Below are 20,401 nucleotides of genomic sequence, written 5' to 3' on the forward strand. Positions count from 1 at the left end.
GGGGAGAATGATGATGTAGTATCTGCAACAAAGTTGAATACCGCTGAATGGCCAGACCTCACGAAGGGACCCCCGGGCCAACCATGTACAGTACAATCATTGAAGATTACAGAAGCAGAAACACTCCGAGATTAAATAATTTTGTCTGGGGCTGTGAAGGACGGCAGAAACAACCCCTCAGGTTTAGAGCGATACTGCCATTGAAATTCTGGCACTTGAAACTCAAGCCAATTGAAACAAGTAAACTATAAGCACATGTCAAGGATATGACCGAAGCTTTGTGAAAAAAAGTGCTATTTAATAGCTCGTAACATAGATAGGCATATGTGAAAGCTATCAACTTTCAATCTTCAACGCAATAGGAAAAAGCTTAGCATATAATTGATGTATCTTTTTCCCTGCTATAACCGTAGCGGCGCATGGGCACTGATGCCATACCAAAATACGGTTAATTCTTCTCTGCCGAGTTTGTGTAGAAATAAGCGCATTCCTACCGTATGTTTGAACACAGGTTGTTCACAAGGAACAGGGGTGTTTTATTACAAGACGTTTTAACCCAACCCCATTTAGAATTCCTCGAGTCGGAGGAATCCGGTTTTTGCAACATTTTGGCACCTCAGCAGATTGAAAATTTTTCAAAAAGTGAATAGTTGGGATATAGTTACACAACTTAAGCTATGTTTCATTGACTAGTGAAGGAATATAACTTGGCGCACTCGTTACAGTTACCTAAAACCTGTCGTAAAATCGATAAATTACTGTCCCCGTATTGCCGCTAATCCCATATATCGACTCATTTAGCCCGATTGCCCACATTATACATATCCACCGATAAGATATTGTTTAAATCTATTGATTTATCTATGTAATTATCAGGAAACAGAAAGTCTATTCGATATCCCATAAAAATATGCCTACAAAAAGTGATCAAGTTAGCTTTTGTCGAATTGGACCTTGCGTCCCACGCTAACATGACCATCCTGTCACCCTTGACTTGGGCGTGATCCACCCACGTGACTAACTGAAAATTTGAATCCGTTTCCATGACCTGTTTAGTTTTAATAAATTGCCGGGCAAACGAAATTTCAAGGTATACACTTGACAATTGGATTTGACAAAAATTTACAAATGTTACACGGCTGAAAACATTCGCCAAAACGATGCAAACTTATGGTCCAAAACAAAATTATGATACCTAAATCAGATACAATACTATCGAATAACCAATTCTTGTTTGTTTCGTTTTTAGCCACCATCAAATATGGGTGTATACTTTCGAAATGTAATTATCACATAGGATAACATTTTAGGATAAACTATTTAAAAAATAAATAAGTTGAATTTAACTAAATTTAGGTTACCATATGATAAAATAGTGAACACCTTATGTCATCAAAGTTTATGACAAAATTCTCAAAGGCATTTCACATAGAACATACTTGTTATTTTCTCCGCACCAAATATTTCAATCTTATTCAGGTCTGTTCTTGGTTCTCTCTCCCGCTACACCTAGCGGAAACTAAGATCTGATTTGAATCAGAATGCGACTATTTTAATTTTCCCTGGACCAAGGACATTTACTCGTCACACTACATCATGGAGTGCCTATGAATGCTACTTCCATGTCCTGTCCGTTATGATACGTTATATCCTATTTTGATTATTTCTCTTAAGACGTTCCCCTGAAACTGTTCCTAAAAAACCCTCCTGATTGATGGGCAGCAGCCTCAGAAGCAACCCTGCTTGCAGCATCAGCCAATCTTAATTATATTTTTTTCAGTTGGACATCCTCCTGGTGTGAGCTCTCAATTACGCCGTGTCTTCCGTCACTGTTGAGAGCTGACTTGCTTTTCGTGCATCTGAAAGGTCATAAATGCTGACTTCTTTCCGGAAAGATATATTTACGTCATCACATATGGGGCTTACATCTAGCAGAATCAGTAATATCAAAGGATTGTGCGAATTTCACTCTTACATCGAAGTATGTTTATCTGATGTGCTGATAGGTAGAGAAATGCCTACCTCTGCGTGCATTGTAGATAACGTTAAATATGACATTGGCGGGTCAATGTATACAACTCAAAAGAAGTTAAAGAACAGATAACTATGGTAATATGATAGTAATACTAATTTTGAGTAATATAACAAGCACAGTGAAACATATAGCATGTTGGCTAACAACAAACAAATCATATTTCATGAGACTGCATACAAACCAAATGGTAACCTTCAACCCTAGTTTCCTTGTCATAGCAAGACACCCTAAATATCCTGTATCACCATTTAGCCATTTTTTATTGATTCATAGAACATTTTTGCATTTAATCATAAAACCACAGTGCTTATCGACACCACAAATTATTATCATTAAACACAAAACAAAACAAACAACCATCTTGTCAAAGATGCATAAGAATAAAAACATTAATTTCATGTGACCTATGATCTTAATATTATCCCCCCGAGCTTGTTTCCCACAATGCATCTACTCGACAATCATCTTAACCTCACCATTGCATTCTTTTTTTCAGAACCATAATAATATATTATTTAGTAAAATAACAAACAAAAAACAAAGGCTCATTAAGGGACATGTGTTTCTTAATCAGAATAGTCTGTGAGAACAGAACTGCCAAGCATTATTGCGTTGATGTATTGTTGCTTCACATTCTGGGCCATCCAGCTCGCCTACAGCAGGTAACGTTCTGTGACAGCTCCACACATGCACCGTCTCGTGCAGTCTATGTGACTCTGTGTAATCACCCCCGTTCCCTGCTGCGTGATATATATGTGTTATTCAATACGGTTGTTCACAATAAATGCTTCCGTCAACTGACCCTGTTGTGTGATAAAATCACAGACTGAGATATTGTGAACACTTTCACATACTGATTCTCCTCGCTGTCCCAGTGCTTCCATATATATGCATGTGGACGTACCGGAACTAACAAATGGGTTAATTCAGACTAATGGCTAGATGATTATTATGTACAAGTCACGCACGAACCACATTTGTTTTATTACTCTTTAAATCCGGGTTCACAGCTAACGGTAAACGGACAGTTTTGAAACTATCTATATACTTGTTGAGTCTCGTACAGATATATGTAGGCCTAAGACAAATGTGTCGGACTATTTTGTGTGATAGGTGCACGACAAGGCTAATTGTCTGTGTATATTTACACGCTAAAACAATATGTGACATTCCCCTGCTTTCGGTAAACGCCGCTCCCCGCGCATCCATCAATCATCCAGAGACCCAGTTGATGGGGATGTTACACTACCGTATTCTCTCTAATAGGGTCAATAATGTTTAAGTTGGTTTGTTGTTTACGCCGCGCTCAGAAATATTACAGCTGTATGACGGCGGCCTGTAAATAATCTAAACGGGAGTAGCCAATCCAATGATTCATATTGTGAGCAACGCCCCAAGCTGTCGTGGTGCGATGACACGCAATCAACCAAGTCTCCGATTCTCTCCCCACACTCCGATCCATTATAATAAGTCGCCTAAGGTTTATGATTTTTGTTGTTCAACGCCGCACTCAGCAGTATGCCAGCTATATGACGGCGGCCTGGGTAAATAATAGAGTCTGGAACAGACAATCCAGCGATTAACATCATGAGCATCGATCTACGCAATTGGGATGGAATGACATGAATGAACCAAGTCAACGAGCATGAGTGAGTGAGTATGGTTTAACGCCGCTTTTAGCAATATTCCAGCAATATCACGGCGGGGGACACCAGAAATGGGCTTCACACATTGTACCCATGTCGGGAATCGACCCCGGGTCTTCGGCGTGACGATCGAACGCTCTAACCACTAGGCTACCCGACCGCCCCTCGACGAGCATGACCACCCGATCCCGTTAGGCACCTCTTATTACAAGCATAGTCGCTTTTTACGGTAATCATGGGTTGCTGATGACCTATTCTATCTACCCCGGATCTTCACGGGGTCCTACGGTGTATGACACAGATCAGAAATTCGATATTATCATATGATCTGTGTCCTAAGGTTTCTGACAGATAATATGATAATATCGAATTTGAGAATTTAAAATTACCAGGTGTAATTATTTTATAAAATCGCTGTGACTTTAAATTGAGAACACGTTTGAATATGAAAATGCCCCTATGCTGGGTTAGCGTGAAACTATATTGCATGCAGACAAGGCAGACTGTAAATAATGGCTGTCTGGGCTAAACAAGCCACTAGCCGGTGACATGAGCAACGATCAATGTGGACGCCCGATCCTCGTCTAAGTCAGCTGATAAACAACAAATATAAGTTGTACACTGGGGACCTATATTCTACCTCGGGCGCAGAGTCGAACCCAATACTAGCGATTCCTATCCCGGCTAAGGGACATAACTCGGCACAACGAATTGCGTCGTACATCGTAATCTCATAATAAGAGAAAACAAGAACAACAGCGCCAGTCTGTTTCGTGGAATTGCAGTTTTCAGCCGTGTCCAGTTTGTTTTGAAATGATTGTTGGGCATAAAAAACACAACCATGCCATGTAATTCATGTATGTAGAACCTGCCATAAATAAGGCGATATGAGTATGCGTGGAACGTGACAGAAACAAAAAAAAGACATGCCGAAGCCTACAAGCTGCGGTCAAAAGGTCAAGTATTTAAAGGGCACTGTGCTCCATGATCTGGAGACTCAGTATTGGCCTGAGTGAGTGAGTGAGTTAAGATTTATAGTCACATGGGCAATATGTCAGCCATATCGTGACTAAATCAAGTTGTACATTAATAATACATAAATATAGACATTAAAATCTGTCGACAAAGGACAGTAAAAACACTAGACTATCACAGATGTAGATTTAAAACTAGCATGTCATAATAAAATTCATAACAACTCATAACAGTACACAATAAAAATGGGCTATAGATCACCAATAACCAGAGGTAGGTCACCATACTAGGTACCATGGAGACTTACGATACTTCTGCTACCTACATGGTAACCCAGCAGGATTGACATCATCGCTCTGGCTACTGGTCAGTATTGGTCTAAACTATGTGGACATTGTGAGGCGTGTGACACGTAGACGGCATCTCTGGGTACAGTTGAGATGTAGATGTTGTCACGTGTGTTTCTCAGGCGTCACCTCTGGTTATAATTGAGATGTGCACATTGTGACGTGTCTCTCTTAATAAGGCGTCATCTCTGGGTATAGCTGAGATGTGGACGTTGTCACGTGTGTCTCTTAAGCGTCATCTTTTGGTATTGTTGAGATGTAGATGTGGACGTTGTCACGTGTGTCTCTTAAGCGTCATCTCTCGGTATTGTTGAGATGTAGATGTTGTGACGTGTGTTTCTCAGGCGTCACCTCTGGGTATAGCTGAGATGTGGACGTTGTCACGTGTGTCTCTTAATTAGGCGTCATCTCTGGGTATAGTTGTCATGTGGATGTTGTCACGTGTGTCTCTTAATTAGACGTCATCTCTGGGTATAGCTGAGATGTGGACGTTGTCACGTGTGTCTCTTAATTAGGCGTCATCTCTGGGTATAGTTGAGATGTGGACGTTGTCACGTGTGTCTCTTAATTAGGCGTCATCTCTGGGTATAGCTGAGATGTGGACGTTGTCACGTGTGTCTCTTAATTAGACGTCATATCTGGGTATTGTTGAGATGTTGACGTTGTCACGTGTGTCTCTTAATAAGGCGTCATCTCTGGGTATAGCTGAGATGTAGATGTGGACGTTGTCACGTGTGTCTCTTAATAAGGCGTCATCTCTGGGTATAGCTGAGATGTAGATGTGGACGTTGTCACGTGTGTCTCTTAATTAGGCGTCATCTCTGGGTATAGTTGAGATGTAGATGTGGACGTTGTCACGTGTGTCTCTTGATAAGGCGTCATCTTTGGGTGAAGCTGAGATGTGGACGTTGACGTTGTCACGTGTGTCTCTTAATTAGGCGTCATCTCTGGGTATAGTTGAGATGTAGATGTGGACGTTGTCACGTGTGTCTCTTGATAAGGCGTCATCTCTGGTTGAAGCTGAGATGTGGACGTTGTGACATGTCTCTCTTAATTAGGCGTCATCTCTGGGTATAGCTGAGATGTAGATGTCGACGTTGTCACGTGTGTCTCTTGATAAGGCGTCATCTTTGGGTGAAGCTGAGATGTGGACGTTGTCACGTGTGTCTCTTAATAAGGCGTCATCTCTGGGTATAGCTGAGATGTAGATGTGGACGTTGTCACGTGTGTCTCTTAATAAGGCGTCATCTCTGGGTGAAGCTGAGATGTGGACGTTGTGACATGTCTCTCTTAATTAGGCGTCATCTCTGGGTATAGCTGAGATGTGGACGTTGTCACGTGTCTCTCTTAATCAGGCGTCATCTCAGGGTATAGCTGAGTGTGGACGTTGTCACGTGTGTCTCTTAATAAGGCGTCATCTCTGGGTATAGCTGAGATGTAGATGTGGACGTTGTCACGTGTGTCTCTTAATTAGACGTCATCTCTGGGTGAAGCTGAGATGTGGACGTTGTGACATGTCTCTCTTAATAAGGCGTCATCTCTGGGTATAGTTGAGATGTGGACGTTGTCACGTGTGTCTCTTAATAAGGCGTCATCTCTGGGTATAGTTGAGATGTGGAAGTTGTCACGTGTGCCTCTTAATAAGGCGTCATCTCTGGGTATAGCTGAGATGTGGACGTTGTGACGTGTGTCTCTTATTTAGACGTCATCTCTGGGTATAGCTGAGATGTGGATGTTGTGACGTGTGTCTCTTAATTAGACGTCATCTCTGGGTATAGTTGAGATGTGGACGTTGTGACATGTCTCTCTTAATAAGGCGTCATCTCTTGGTATAGTTGAGATGTTGACATTTTGGGACGTTGTGACGTGTCTCTTAGACGTCATCTCTGGGTATAGATGAGGTGTGGATGTGGACGTTGTCACGTGTGTCTCTTAGACGTCATCTCTGGGTATAGTTGAGATGTAGATGTGGACGTTGACACGTGTGTCTCTTAATAAGGCGTCATCTCTGGGTATAGCTGAGATGTAGATGTAGATGTTGTGACGTATCTCTCTCAAACGTCATCTCTGGGTACAGTTGAGATGTTGATGTGGACGTTGTCACGTGTGTCTCTTAGACGTCATCTCTGGGTAAAGTTGAGATGTAGATGTGGACGTTGACACGTGTGTCTCTTAATAAGGCGTCATCTCTGGGTATAGCTGAGATGTAGATGTGCACGTTGTCGCGTGTGTCTCTTAATAAGGCGTCATCTCTGGGTATTGTTGAGATGTGGACGTTGTGAAATGTATTTTTAATAAGGCGTCATCTCTGGGTATAGCTGAGATGTAGATGTGGACGTTGTGACGTGTCTCTCTTAATAAGGCGTCATCTGTGGGTATAGCTGAGATGTGGATGTAGATGTTGTGACGTATCTCTCTTAAACGTCATCTCTGGGTACAGTTGAGATGTTGATGTGGACGTTGTCACGTGTGTCTCTTAGGCGTCATCTCTAGATATAGTAGAGATGTGGACGTTGTAACTTGTCTCTCTTAGACGTCATCTCTGGGTATAGTTGAGATGTGGATGTTGTCACGTGTGTCTCTTAGACGTCATCTCTGGGTATAGTTGAGATGTGGTTGCGGACGTTGTCACGTGTGTCCCTTAGGCGTCATCTCTGGGTACAGTTGATATGTTGATGTTGTGACAACAAGGTTTTTCCTCTGGGTATAGTTGGGATGATAGTAAACAGTTCGATTGAACAACATCATATAGCAGAGAAAGTGGTGTTGACACACTGGAACCAAATTTGATAGGCGTGCCAATTTGCCCGAGCGTAGTCCCCCTTTAATTAGACGTGTCCTTATCTTTTGTTTTTAATCATACACGATCCGTTCGTGTCTTGGTCTGGTGACGAATTTAGAAGACTAGTTTTCAGAAGGATTAAGGTTATTTTTTACACATCAAACACCACGAACATGTTAGAGCTGTCAAGCCTTTGAGCAAAATATCCAGGGTTCACGAAGAGGCTCAAAGAGACAGCTTAGGTTTGGGGAATGTTCTACCGGCAAAAAATCTTACAACAAACAAGTGGACGTCAAAGTACAAGTCAATGGGGTATTGTAGACACTCAGAAGCTGAAATAATGACTCGCTTAGCCAGAACGAGGTTGACAAAACACGTTCCCGATTTAGAACCCACTTAGAAAGTCAATTCGCTATCAACGCAGAGTTGATAATGACTTGCAAATACATGTCACTTTTTGTGACTCTTCTATAGCATTTTCTGTGATAACGTCGCGCTGAGCTCTATGTCGCTGTATGCGTTATACGAGGGTACGTTATATCACTAAGGTACGTCGCAAGGGACCAATAATTTTCATAGTATCGTGGTTGCTGTATATTACGATGAGGTGCCAATCGGTCCGTTCTATCATTTCGCACACGGTTTCTCCGAAGTTAATATAATCAATAAAATTGTATTTTTTTAAATTAATGAAATGAAGACTTTATGATACTTTATAGTATAGATTTTATGCTGTGTCCGATGCCATCTGCAGGCGCTAATGTCTCCAGCGAGGGAATACAAAACACCTCGTCGCTTTTGAGTGAATGGAGTGAGTTAATTTGGTTATCGCCGCTTTGAACAGTATTCGGTAATATCACGGCATGTCAGTCTGAGGTAGTCTTAGACGTTTACCACTTTGGTGAAAAACACGAGCTCAGTTATGGTGTTTAGAGCCCCAAGAACGCAAGACTAACACTTCGTCCCAGAAATAAAGTCATATATGTACTATATATACTAAATACAAAATAAAATCCAAATGGAGCCCAGGACATTACTTAATATCAGAGCTGATGCAATCTAGACTTGCCAAATCATTCGAGACTTGATTTGCATTCATTGTTAATTTATTCTCTTGTCCGTGAAGATTCGGGTTTGCTGTAAAAGCAACTATGCTTGTCGTAAGACATCTTCCCGAGGCAAGCGTGTCCACTAGCCTATATCAAAGCCTAGTTTCTACAACTGAACAAGACTTTGATAAAAAGGCTAGTTGACGTTGTTGCCTCGGGAAGATAGTCTTAAGAGGCGACTAACGGGATCGGGTGGTCAGGCTCGCTGACTTGGTTGATGCATGTCATCGTATCCCAATTGTGTGAATCGATGCTCATGATGTCAATCATTGGATTGTCTGGTCCAGACTCGATTATTTACAGACCGCCGTCATATAGCTTGAATATTGCTGATTGCGGCATTAAACAACAGACAAACATACAAACAAATCATAGGTTTATGCTAGCCTAAGGAGTGAGTGAGTTTGGTTTAACGCCGCTTTTAACAGTATTCCAGTTATATCACGGCGTGTCAGCTTAATGTGGGAGGAAAGCCCGAAGTGATGCAGGTCTCAGACGTTTACCACTTCGGTGAAATCCAGGAGCACGGGTATGGTGCTGACAAACCTAGAAACATAATCGGGGCGAAACCGGGATTCGAACCCACAATCATAGGTTTCTGGCATGCCCAAAGGACGCAACTCTGCACAGCGAATCGCGGCGCCTTAGACAACTGGGAAACCCCGCTAGCCTAAGGAAAGAAATTCTGCACAGAGAATTGCTGCGCCTGAGACGACTGAGACACTAGTGTCTTGTGCGTTTTGAATTCGTGCAGTAAGAGGTGGAAGGTAGTAATTCGTCTTGGGTTGTATGAATTAACATTTTAATATTCATAATCTTGCCTCATATATGACCATTTGAACTAAACAAAACCAGGGTGAAGGTTTTGTTTTGACAAGAAATGTGTTCATGTGCTACTGGAAACGCCAGGTCTTCATAAATTAAACATGTTCGATGTTTGTTTGAATTAACCTTTTAGTATTAATCAACTTGCCTAATATAACAACTGAGGTAAGCAAAGGTAAAATTTTTGTTTAGAAAGTAATAATCTAATCCAGAAGAACTGAATAAAATAAGTTGGCGTCAGGTCTTCAAATATAAAACTGTTTGATGGACGCCCTGAAAACAGTTAGGTCGTGAAATAAAAACATGCTCAGCACCTCCCTTCGGAGAAAACATGTTTGTCTAGAAGCAGTGTTCGAAAAGAAATGTCTCTCACAAAACTTCTATAGCTTCTAAATGTGTCATTAAACTATTTAATAAACTTCACACGGGACTGAATACGATTTAGCAGGAGTTGACTTTTAATTTATTTAATTTGAATTATTTGATCAATATATTTAATTTCTCATATTAATTCAAAAGTGATTACTGTAAGAATTTCTAAAGTTCTAAAGGGGGTTGGCCAGTTGTGGTTACATAGTCACTGTATCTATTTTGGCTCAGACAGTACGCATTTATAATAAACTGAGCTCTTTTCTGGCGGTTTGTGAATAAAATTTTAAGTTTAGGTAATAAAATGTTTAATGACAGTTTAATACTGGAGAAATGAATTAATTATTGTTTTAATTAAAAACTAGCAACACGGTGTAATTCCACTTGAAGGTTTACATAACTGATTCAAGTGAACATAAAATAATATATCTAAAATAAAAGGTTTTTTTACAATTTCAAGAACAAACGGCAAGGTATAATTAAACAAAAAGTACTCCACTTGTGTACTTCAATCATTGCGACAGATCGAACATATACGGGTCAGCTATAAATGTTATGTACGACTATTCAAAATAATCAGAGCTTAGAGCGACCGTTATGGTCAATCGGATCACCCCAATCCCTTACATGCCAGTGTGGGTATTGATCTGTTAGCGGAATAACATAGCCCGATTAGACCCGAGTGCCGTTATGTTTATATTCAGAGTGAACTCCCTTTGGAAACTCTTGCGCGCACCTGCTTGTTGACAATTCCCGTTGCTAGCGACGAAACGTGTATGTTGCTAGGGAAGCAACTTGAGAAAGTTTGGCAGGGTTCTCAGACTGAAATCACTGTAGACGAAGATGTATGCGAGTGGAAGTCTCTCTAGCGCCATTCAGACGGCAAAGAAAGACATCGGTGAAATTTTACAGAGCGGAAAATATTACTGCAATGAGGAGATCGCACGGGAACTGACAGCTGTCACGAATGGCCTCAATCACATGAAGTTAGATGACAGGATCCTCTCAACCTCCCAAGAGTGGCGGGGGAGGAAGGGAACCATGGCCTCAACTACGGTTCCTGGTAAGTCCTTGCTTCTCCGGTGCTCGTATTACAGTTTTCAGAATATCTTATATGTCATCAATTATTTCTGATATTTTTTCACAAATGTTGTTAAATGACAGTTGTTTTTGTTGGGGTGACGATCACTTACATGGTGACGTGTGTGTACGTGTGTGTGTGTGTGTGTGTTTGTGTTTGTGTGTGTTTGTGTGTGTGCGCTCGTGTCTGTACTAGTCCTGACAACCGCCGTCATATAGCTGGACTATTGCTGTGTGCGGACTTAAATAACAAACAAACTAGCTAGTCCTTAACTGAGGCTGAGTTTATACTAGTGCTAGGCCACTGAGATACCATATCCCATTTTTAACATGAATATCCAACTCAGACACAGTATACTTACTCGGAGCTGGCCAAATGCCAAACACCAGGCAGGGTAACAACAAGTACCATCTTCTGATGCATTTTGGCTAGGGCCCTGTTCCACAAAGCGATCTTAGTGCTAAGACTGCCGTAAGTCTATGTTAAAGTATGGGAGTTACGATCGTCTTAGTGCTACGATCGCTTTGTGGAACAGGGCCCAGGGATTGAAACCCAGACCTTCTGTTGTCCAGGCAGATGCTCTGTCCACTAGACCATGGAGACGGTCAGTTGTATTTCAACTCTTGATATCATCGACATTCATTTATTACAACTCTATAGCTCTAGGTATAAGTATTGTTTTAATAGAGGAACAGACACATGGTGGTGTCAAACATTATCTGATGTATTTATAACATACTGTATGTCAGTGGTATAACATACTGTATGTTCTGGATGTGATGTCAATGGTATAACATACTTTATGTTCTAGATGTGATGTCAGTGGTATAACATACTGTATGTTCTGGATGTGATGTCAGTGGTATAACATACTGTATGTTCTAGATGTGATGTCAGTGGTATAACATACTGTATGTTCTAGATGTGATGTCAGTGGTATAACATACTGTATTTCCTAGATGTGATGTCGTTGGTATAACATACTGTATGTTCCAGATGTGATGTCGGTGGTATAACATACTGTATTTCCTACATGTGACATCAGTGGTATAACATACTGTATTTCCTAGATGTGACATCAGTGGTATAACATACTGTATTTCCTAGATGCGACATCAGTGGTATAACACACTGTATTTCCTAGATGTGACACCAGTGGTATAACATACTGTATGTTCTGGATGTTCTGTCGGTGGTATAACATACTGTATTTCCTACATGTGACATCAGTGGTATAACATACTGTATTTCCTAGATGTGACATCAGTGGTATAACATACTGTATTTCCTAGATGCGACATCAGTGGTATAACACACTGTATTTCCTAGATGTGACACCAGTGGTATAACACACTGTATTTCCTAGATGCGACATCAGTGGTATAACATACTGTATTTCCTAGATGTGACATCAGTGGTATTACATACTGTATATTCTAGATGCGACATCGGTGGTGGGCCGAGTGTCCGGCATCCTCTACAACTACAAGAACCAGATGGAGGGCAGCAGGATGGCCGAGAGGCAGGAGAACGAGATCCGAGAGATGCATCAGTGGGCCATCACAAACCTCAGGAATTCACAAAAGGTTCGTCATACTTTTATTTCTTGTTTCAGGATATTGTTTTAAAGGAGGTTGGTAAGTTGAAAATAAGATTAAGCTAATACTAAATTTATTGACGAATCAAATTATAATTATCATTTAAATGAAAGAACATACTTTCATGTCAGTAAACACAACGTAAAACCGTAACCTACTACCTGAAGTTAACACAAAGGTATGATATGAATGAAGAGTATGGTGGTGCAATAAATCAAAGGTTACTGATGGAATTTGCAGGTCATAATACTTAATAGGTCCCTAGAACCTCATGCTTACATGACCGCCTCCGTGGTCAAGTGGTAGAGCGTCTGCCTGGAGAGCAGAAGGTCCGGGGTTTGATCTCCGGCCGTGTCATACCAAAAGACGTTTAAAGATGGTACTTGTTGTTACCCTGTCTGGCACTCGACATTAAGGGGCAAAAACAAGATCTGGTCGGCTCAGAGTCAGTATACTGTGTCTGAGTGGGGTATTCATGTTAAACTGCTAAATTTCAGTGAACTAGCACTATAAATCGACATCAGTCCAGATTATTACAAGCAGACACACACACACGTGCCTGCACATCGCTATATAAGTGCAATAATCTTTGACGCGACGTTAAACCCAATCTCACCTCACCTCATGCTTACATAATCAAAGGGAGATAACTGTACATTATAACACAAACACGAGCAGGGCCCTGTTCTACATGGGGTAACTCAGGACCTTGACATTGACTTGTGGCCATTGTAGCAAAGTGTAACATGGCTTTGAGTGCTTCAAACTGCTGGCCTAGTACAACTGACAGAGCTATTTACCAGGGTTTACAGTAAGCAGAAATGTGCATACACTACACACAAATGTCTAGAGTGAGTGAGTATGGTTTTATGAGGCTTTTAGCAATATTCCAGCAATATACCAGAAGGGGGACACCAGAAATGGGCTTCACACTTGTACCCATGTGGGTAATCGAACCCGGGCCTTCGGCGTGACGAGCAACGCTTTAACCACTAGGCTACCCCACCGCCCCCCAAAAATGTCTAGAAAAACATTGTAGTGCATCCCAAGGAACACACAGTAATATTTCTTGTATCAAATTCTTGACAAGAAATATAATGGTCCTGTATTTAAAGTAATTACCAAATCTTACAGTTCTGTACACTACACTATTTTATGATTTTCAGAGCCCTCATATTCCCTGTAAGGACCCTTGAAATTAAGTATTGGGGGTCCTCTAGACCCTTAGGTTTGTAGGTCAAGGTAAAACCATGATTGCAAATTACCCCAACATGCTCAAGTGGAAGTTGTTTCAGATGTGTCTGATATTACTGTATCCTAGTGTGTTTTGTCTGTGGGACATGTATAGCCCCATCTAAGACGCCCAAATTGCATCCCATAGTGGATTCGAATTTGTTCTTGTTTGTTATTTAATGCCACACTCAGCAATATTCCAGCTATATGACTGCAGTCTGTAAAAAATTGAGTCTGGACCAGACAATCCAGTGATTGACAACATGAGCATCAATCCACGCAATTGGAATCGATGACATGCATCAACCAAGTCAGTGAGTCTGACCAACCGATCCTGTTAATCGCCTCTTACGACAAGCATAGTCGCCTTTTGCAGCAAGCATGGGTTGTTGAAGACCTCATTGTGATTCCCGGTTTGCCCCGATTATGTGTCCAGATTTGTCAGCACCATACCCGTGCTCGTGGGTTCACCAAAGTGGTAAACGTCAGAGACCTGCATCACTTCCTCCCCCACCAAGCTGACATGCCGTGATCTACCAGTAACAGAAATACTGTTCAAAGTGGCGTTACCCTAAACACACTATTCTCTATCTGTAGGACATGATGCCATATACACTGACAGCTGCTGACAGGATCCGGCAGTTTGGTGACCACATTGGTGTCACTGACCGCTTCACCGGATACCGCAACAACCTCACCCGCACAGCCAGAGAACCCGACCCCACCATGTGGACGGGCAGGCCTGGAGGTCTCACACGATCACACACAAGTAAGTTGTCACACATTCAGGAACAGAATCAAACCTTGGTTTTTCGGCATGACAAGCCAAAGCTTCTACCGCTGCACTATCTCTCCTGCTTAAAACACACAAACCCCATATGCAATAGTTAACAAATGGCAGTTCGATTTTAGTTAACAAATCTCGATCTAAGCTAGTAAACTTGACCAAGTACCAAAACGTCCAAAAATTTAATTGAATAAATTTCACGTTTTAGAAGCCTTAACAATTGTCATTATTACCTCTCATCTGACCCTGAAAAGTTTAAGTTTAAACTGTTGTGTTGGCTCCTGTTTTTTTCAAGCAGGAGCCAGATGGCTCCTAAGGACAAAATTAACCAAGAGGGCTGCATCCAGAATACCGCTTAATTTGTTTTGACATCCAATTTAAGAACTCTTGGGTCACATCAGTGTACACAGCAGGTACAAGTAAATTAGACTGGGATTTTACATAGAATGACCATGTGCCTTCATAAAATATTTTACTGATTTGTCCCTCTTTGCAAGACAAAGAGACGAAAAATAAATTTCCACACTGAAATATTGGCATTCTGTGTACAGAACAACATCCATGGCATCCAGCGCACTGCACCGAGACATCCGGGTTACCACACAAAAGGGCTTGGCATCCAGCATACCAAAATGGGGTTGGCATTCTCTGATAAGCACACAGCAGAGAGTAATCCACATAATAAAGGCCATCACAGTTCACAGACTTCAGTGTCCTATTTTCCCTTCCAGCTATCGGTGCCCCAAGCATGGAGCAGAAGTTGAGATATGGGGAGCAGACGGCCCAGTCGTACGGTGCCATGGGGAAGAAAGTCTCGTTTGGTTCTGATTGGCCGGCTTCCTCCACTCTCAGGGGTGAGTACAAATGCCGGAGATAGTGAATGGCATGTACGCATATACCAAGACCTGACAAGGAAAGGCTTTTGTTCTAACCATAAGGAATCACATTTCCCCTCGGCTTTGTTGTGTCAACATCCATATTAATTGAATAATTAAATCCCCTAATAATTAGGAGTGAGTGAGTGAGGGAGTATGGTTTTACGCCGCTTTTAGCCATATTCCAGCAATCTCACGGCGGGGGACACCAGAAATGGGCTTCACACATTGTACCCATGTCGGGAATCGAACCTGGGTCTTCAGCGTGACGAGCAAACGCTTTAACCACTAGGCTACCCGACCACCCCTAATAATTAGGAGATGGACCTATTCTGTTTTAAATTTTTTTGGGGTTCATGGTTGATTAAACTCTGCTATATATTATATAAACCACACCTGTTGGCAACCTCAGAATGGAAAAACAGAAGAGGTTTATCTCCATTCTACTATGACTAAAATACATTTTTTATGAAAAAATGTTGGTCCAGTGATCCAGTCAGTAGTGGTTATCGCTCAATAACAATTTTAAATTTAGTAAGCTTAACCAATCAAACTAAGTCATCCTTCAATGTCATGGTAGAATCAGTACCCTCTTCACCACAAAGCTGATGTCGAATTCATATTGGTCTGCAATTTGAATGATTAACATAGTTGGAACAAAGTACAGTAATGTCATCTCCATTCTTCAAGGTTACCGCACGATTGATAGCCTCTATCCACGAGGCACCACTAATACCATCAAGGGAAACCTCAGACCCAGCACCGTGATGGCTGACGTGAAGTCAATGAACGCCCTCAATGCTCGGCTAGCCGAGGCTGGAATGCCCAGCCAGAGGGCCCAGTCAGCCACCCTCGTGTCGAAGCCCCCCAGCACCATGTCCGTACAGGAACAGGCGGGTATCAATACTCACTTCCCCGGGGACACGGAGTACATGTGCCAGTACACCAGGCCCCCGATGGATCTGCCGACCAGTCACTTCACCATCAACCCCAAGCCGGACATGTCCATCTACGGTCGACCCCTGGGCATCAAGCAGTTCTACCCCAGCTCCACCGAGTACCAGACTAGGTACATGTGGCCGGACGGGTCCAGGATTGTCAAGTTCCCCTGGCTCCGGAAGTGAAGATTAACAGCCAATCAAAGGAAGTCTCCCAGTGCTACTACACCTTTTGGACCACAGTCAATCTCATTAAAATCAGATCTTAGTTCTCCCTCTTGCTAAACAAAGATCTGAGGACATCCCATTAAGGGTCACGTCAGAACGACCTTTCATCCAATTAATCAGAGCGTCCCTTACCAGATCATGAAAGATCGGAATGTGTTTTCTAATCATGCAACCGTGAAATATTTAACATGGGAGTATTCCGAACGACAGTTACGGGTTTATAAGCCATTCCAGAATATTCTTATCCGTTTTAATTTCTTTTAATCAAGAATACGTCAAAATATGTTTCGAAGCGTAGTCACCAGTTTGAAACTAGTGTCGTAAAGCTCGAGAAAGCTGCCTTCTGATTGGCTAATGTTGATTTCTTGTCGGTCATTTCATTGATCGGTCAAAATTGCGAAAGGTCATTCTGACGTGACCCGTCATGGGATGTCCTCAGATCTTTGTTTAGCGGTAGCGAAAAGTAAGATCTGTTTTAAATGAGATTTGACCACAGTTGAACATCGAAATGCTGTGAAAATACTTGAATGTTCTCAATATGCTAAAAAAATAAATCACACCGTAATTGACATCAGGTACCCTAATTGTTCAGTGTAGAGATAAAACAATTAAGAAAAGTTTTAAAATGTTGGTTAGCATTATTTACGTTTTTTGTTGCTATGGTTACCAGTGTCATATGACCAATACACGACACTCTGGTATCATTTTGCAAATTAGTTATTTCATTCAATTTGACACAGGAAAAGAAAAGATAATCAGATGATAAAAATAGTTCTCCACTTTTGATTGGGATAATCAGTTATGTAAGATAGATTTAAATATACACTGGACATATTGTGAGAATCAGTTATGTCAGATAGATTTAAATATACACTGGACATATTGTGAGAATCTGTTATGTCAGATAGATTTAAATATACACTGGACATATTGTGAGAATCAGTTTTGTTCATCACGGAAAGACACTAACATCCCTATCAAAAGTGGAGTAGTGTGTCTCGTGAATCTACAAAAGTTTCCATTGTGTTTAAGTATACATAGGACTCATTAAAAGTGGGAATTTTTTCCCACTGCCAGAAACTGCGATGAAATCCTTTGGCATACATATTCCCGATATACTATACTAAACTATCACAGTTCTGGGAAATGGTGTATCTGTACCAACTGAAGCATGAAAGTACGCAATACTGCAGCACTCGAAGACTGCCTGGAATGTATAACCAAAATGAGTTCTCAAAGATGATTTGTGATGGGTTCTTTTGGGTGAAATGTCTCATTTATTGAACTGTCATCTGATGATGATGTTAAGTTTCAGAAACTTTATTTCTAAAAGTTGACATATCATAAGTTTTTTATTTTATTTACAAATGATGTGATTGCTACGACCTTTGAGATTTTCTTCTTCTTCTGAAGACCCTATGCCTTGTTTCTTAGCTTTAAACCCCCCAATGCATTTGAATGTACAAACCAAAGTTGGAGTGAAATTTATTTTGTTCAGCATTATTATTATAATACAGATTATGTATACAATTTATTTTAGGAATATCTGTCTATTCAGAATGCAATAATTGTATGATGAGATTAAAAATGTGTGAAAGAGTTCGTTAGCGAACTGTGGATGGTTTGGATATTTTGGAAAAACACTTATACACTGTATTGATTAGCCTCAAATTTGCTTAGTAGCCTAATGTAATGTTCAGTGAGAAACTATTCTGACACATTCAGTGGAAGTTCAAGATGGCCAAATCTGTGTACCTCCAACAGTATTATTATAATTATTATTATTTCCTGTATTATTTAGCAATATGTACAGATATATCTACACAGAAACTCTACTAGACCTGTCCTCGTATACCTTCATGTGAGTGTGCTGTCTCAAAACTTTAGTGTGCGATAACAATTTTACAACTTTTTGTAAATAAACAACATATAACTGCCTGTATGATTGTGTGATTTATTCCAAAAAAGCTCCAGACTCTTTCACAGTACATTACCAGCAAGCAGCATGTGGCTAAAGTCAGTTTGGTTTAACGCCACTCTGAACAGTATTTCAGTTATATCGGGGCATGTTAGCTTGATGTGGGAGAAAAGCTAAAGGCACAGCACAGATATGGTGCTGACAAAACTATATAATAATCAGGTCAAGTCTTGGATTCAAACCCATGAGTGTATCTTCCTGTGTAGCATGCCCAAGGGATGTTACTCTGCACAGTGAATTCCATTGGTCAAAAGAAAAAGGTCAGGTAAAGAACAATACTTTAGGCTTTAAAAAATAAAAGAATTGATTCTTTGGCAATGACTTTTGAAAATATAGTACGAGTGGGGCATTTGTTTGTTTTTTTGCTTGTTCAAACTAGAATGAAACCAAATAAACAGTGTACCATCAACCTGGGAAAGGCCCTCCCTACATAAACAAGCATACAAACTCCTATTGCCGCCATTACCACAACACAGGATGCAGAGTAAAGCAGAGGGCATCTAAAGGGAGTTAACTCTGTGCTTGTTTTTAAGTATTAGGATTTTTTTAAAAATGGAAATAAAAACAAAACGTGTAGCAGACTTACTGATGACGCGGGCAGTGCCTGAGAACTAAGACTATTATTTTTTTCAGCCTTGATTCATTGTCTGATTCCATGTACTCTGTCAATCATCCAATCAGAGTGGGTGAGTGAGTTCAAATGGATTAATGTAAACAAGAAGACAAAGTCATTGATATCCCTCACCCTTTTAGCTATGTGCGTAACATCACAAAAAGCATATCATTAATAACACAATGTTAATACAAAGTTTTTAGAGTACAAATGACATCAGAAAATGATGACTTGGCCAAATGAATCCTTCTATTCTTTAATGCTTTCAATCAATCCAAGGGTGTGAATTACTCATGGTACTTTTGACCTTTTAAGTTTCATAGCCTATGTTGCATATAATATTTTAAAACTCCATAACAAAATAGTAAGTGAGTGAGTGAGTTTGATTTTACGCCGCTTTTAGCAATATTCCAGCAATATCATAGCTGGGGACACCAGAAATGGGCTTCACACATTGTACCCATGTCAGGAATCAAACCAGGGCCTTGGTGTGACAAGCGAACAATTTAACCACTAGGCTACCGACCGCTCCCCCATAACTAGATTGCTAAAAAGAAAAGATGATGCTTTGTTTGCTTGTTTTTGAATAAACCCTGCATGAGGAACATCCCATTCTGGCAGGGTGTGACTGCACACACTCAACCAGCTCACCAAGCCAGCTCACCAGGCCAGCTCACCAAGCCAGCTCACCAAGCCAGCTCACCTGTCTCTCAAAACAACACTGGTTGCTGTGGTCCTAATTTAACCTGGGAGGAATGATGCATGATATTTGATATACAAATATACTGAATGGTTGATGAGTTATGCTCTGCGAAATGAAACCCTCATTCCAGCTTGTTATTGCCTTAGAAATGTAAAATATAAAAACTTGAAAAACACATGCATAGCAAAAGGCACCAATTTAGCATGTGCCTAATATGTGTAAACAAAGTCTCACAAAGACCTATTAACAGTGTATGAGCTATGCTCCTTAGACTCATAT

General features: G+C 40.9%; 1 protein-coding gene across 1 annotated transcript; it reads left to right on the top strand.

The window, feature by feature from the left end:
* The first annotated feature begins 10,857 nt into the window (after window positions 1-10,857).
* LOC139474062 (uncharacterized) lies at window positions 10,858-18,760 on the top strand. Its single transcript, XM_071256921.1, has 5 exons — window positions 10,858-11,151; window positions 12,610-12,755; window positions 14,598-14,769; window positions 15,519-15,641; window positions 16,353-18,760. The coding sequence occupies exons 1-5, from the start codon at window positions 10,932-10,934 to the stop codon at window positions 16,784-16,786; spliced, it is 1,095 nt and encodes a 364-aa protein (XP_071113022.1). The 5' UTR covers window positions 10,858-10,931; the 3' UTR covers window positions 16,787-18,760.
* Window positions 18,761-20,401: the final 1,641 nt, after the last annotated feature.

The sequence above is a fragment of the Haliotis cracherodii genome, unplaced genomic scaffold (genome assembly GCF_022045235.1).
Source record: "Haliotis cracherodii isolate W230 unplaced genomic scaffold, xgHalCrac1.p SCAF_3, whole genome shotgun sequence".
Lineage (NCBI taxonomy): Eukaryota > Metazoa > Mollusca > Gastropoda > Lepetellida > Haliotidae > Haliotis > Haliotis cracherodii.

Excerpts from the sequence above, each read along its gene's own strand:
- LOC139474062 (XM_071256921.1), top strand. The coding sequence starts at position 10,932 with ATGTATGCGAGTGGAAGTCTCTCTAGCGCCATTCAGACGGCAAAGAAA. Across the intron at positions 11,152-12,609 it reads GGCCTCAACTACGGTTCCTG|ATGCGACATCGGTGGTGGGC; the intron begins GTAAGTCCTTGC and ends TGTATATTCTAG. Across the intron at positions 15,642-16,352 it reads GGCTTCCTCCACTCTCAGGG|GTTACCGCACGATTGATAGC; the intron begins GTGAGTACAAAT and ends CCATTCTTCAAG.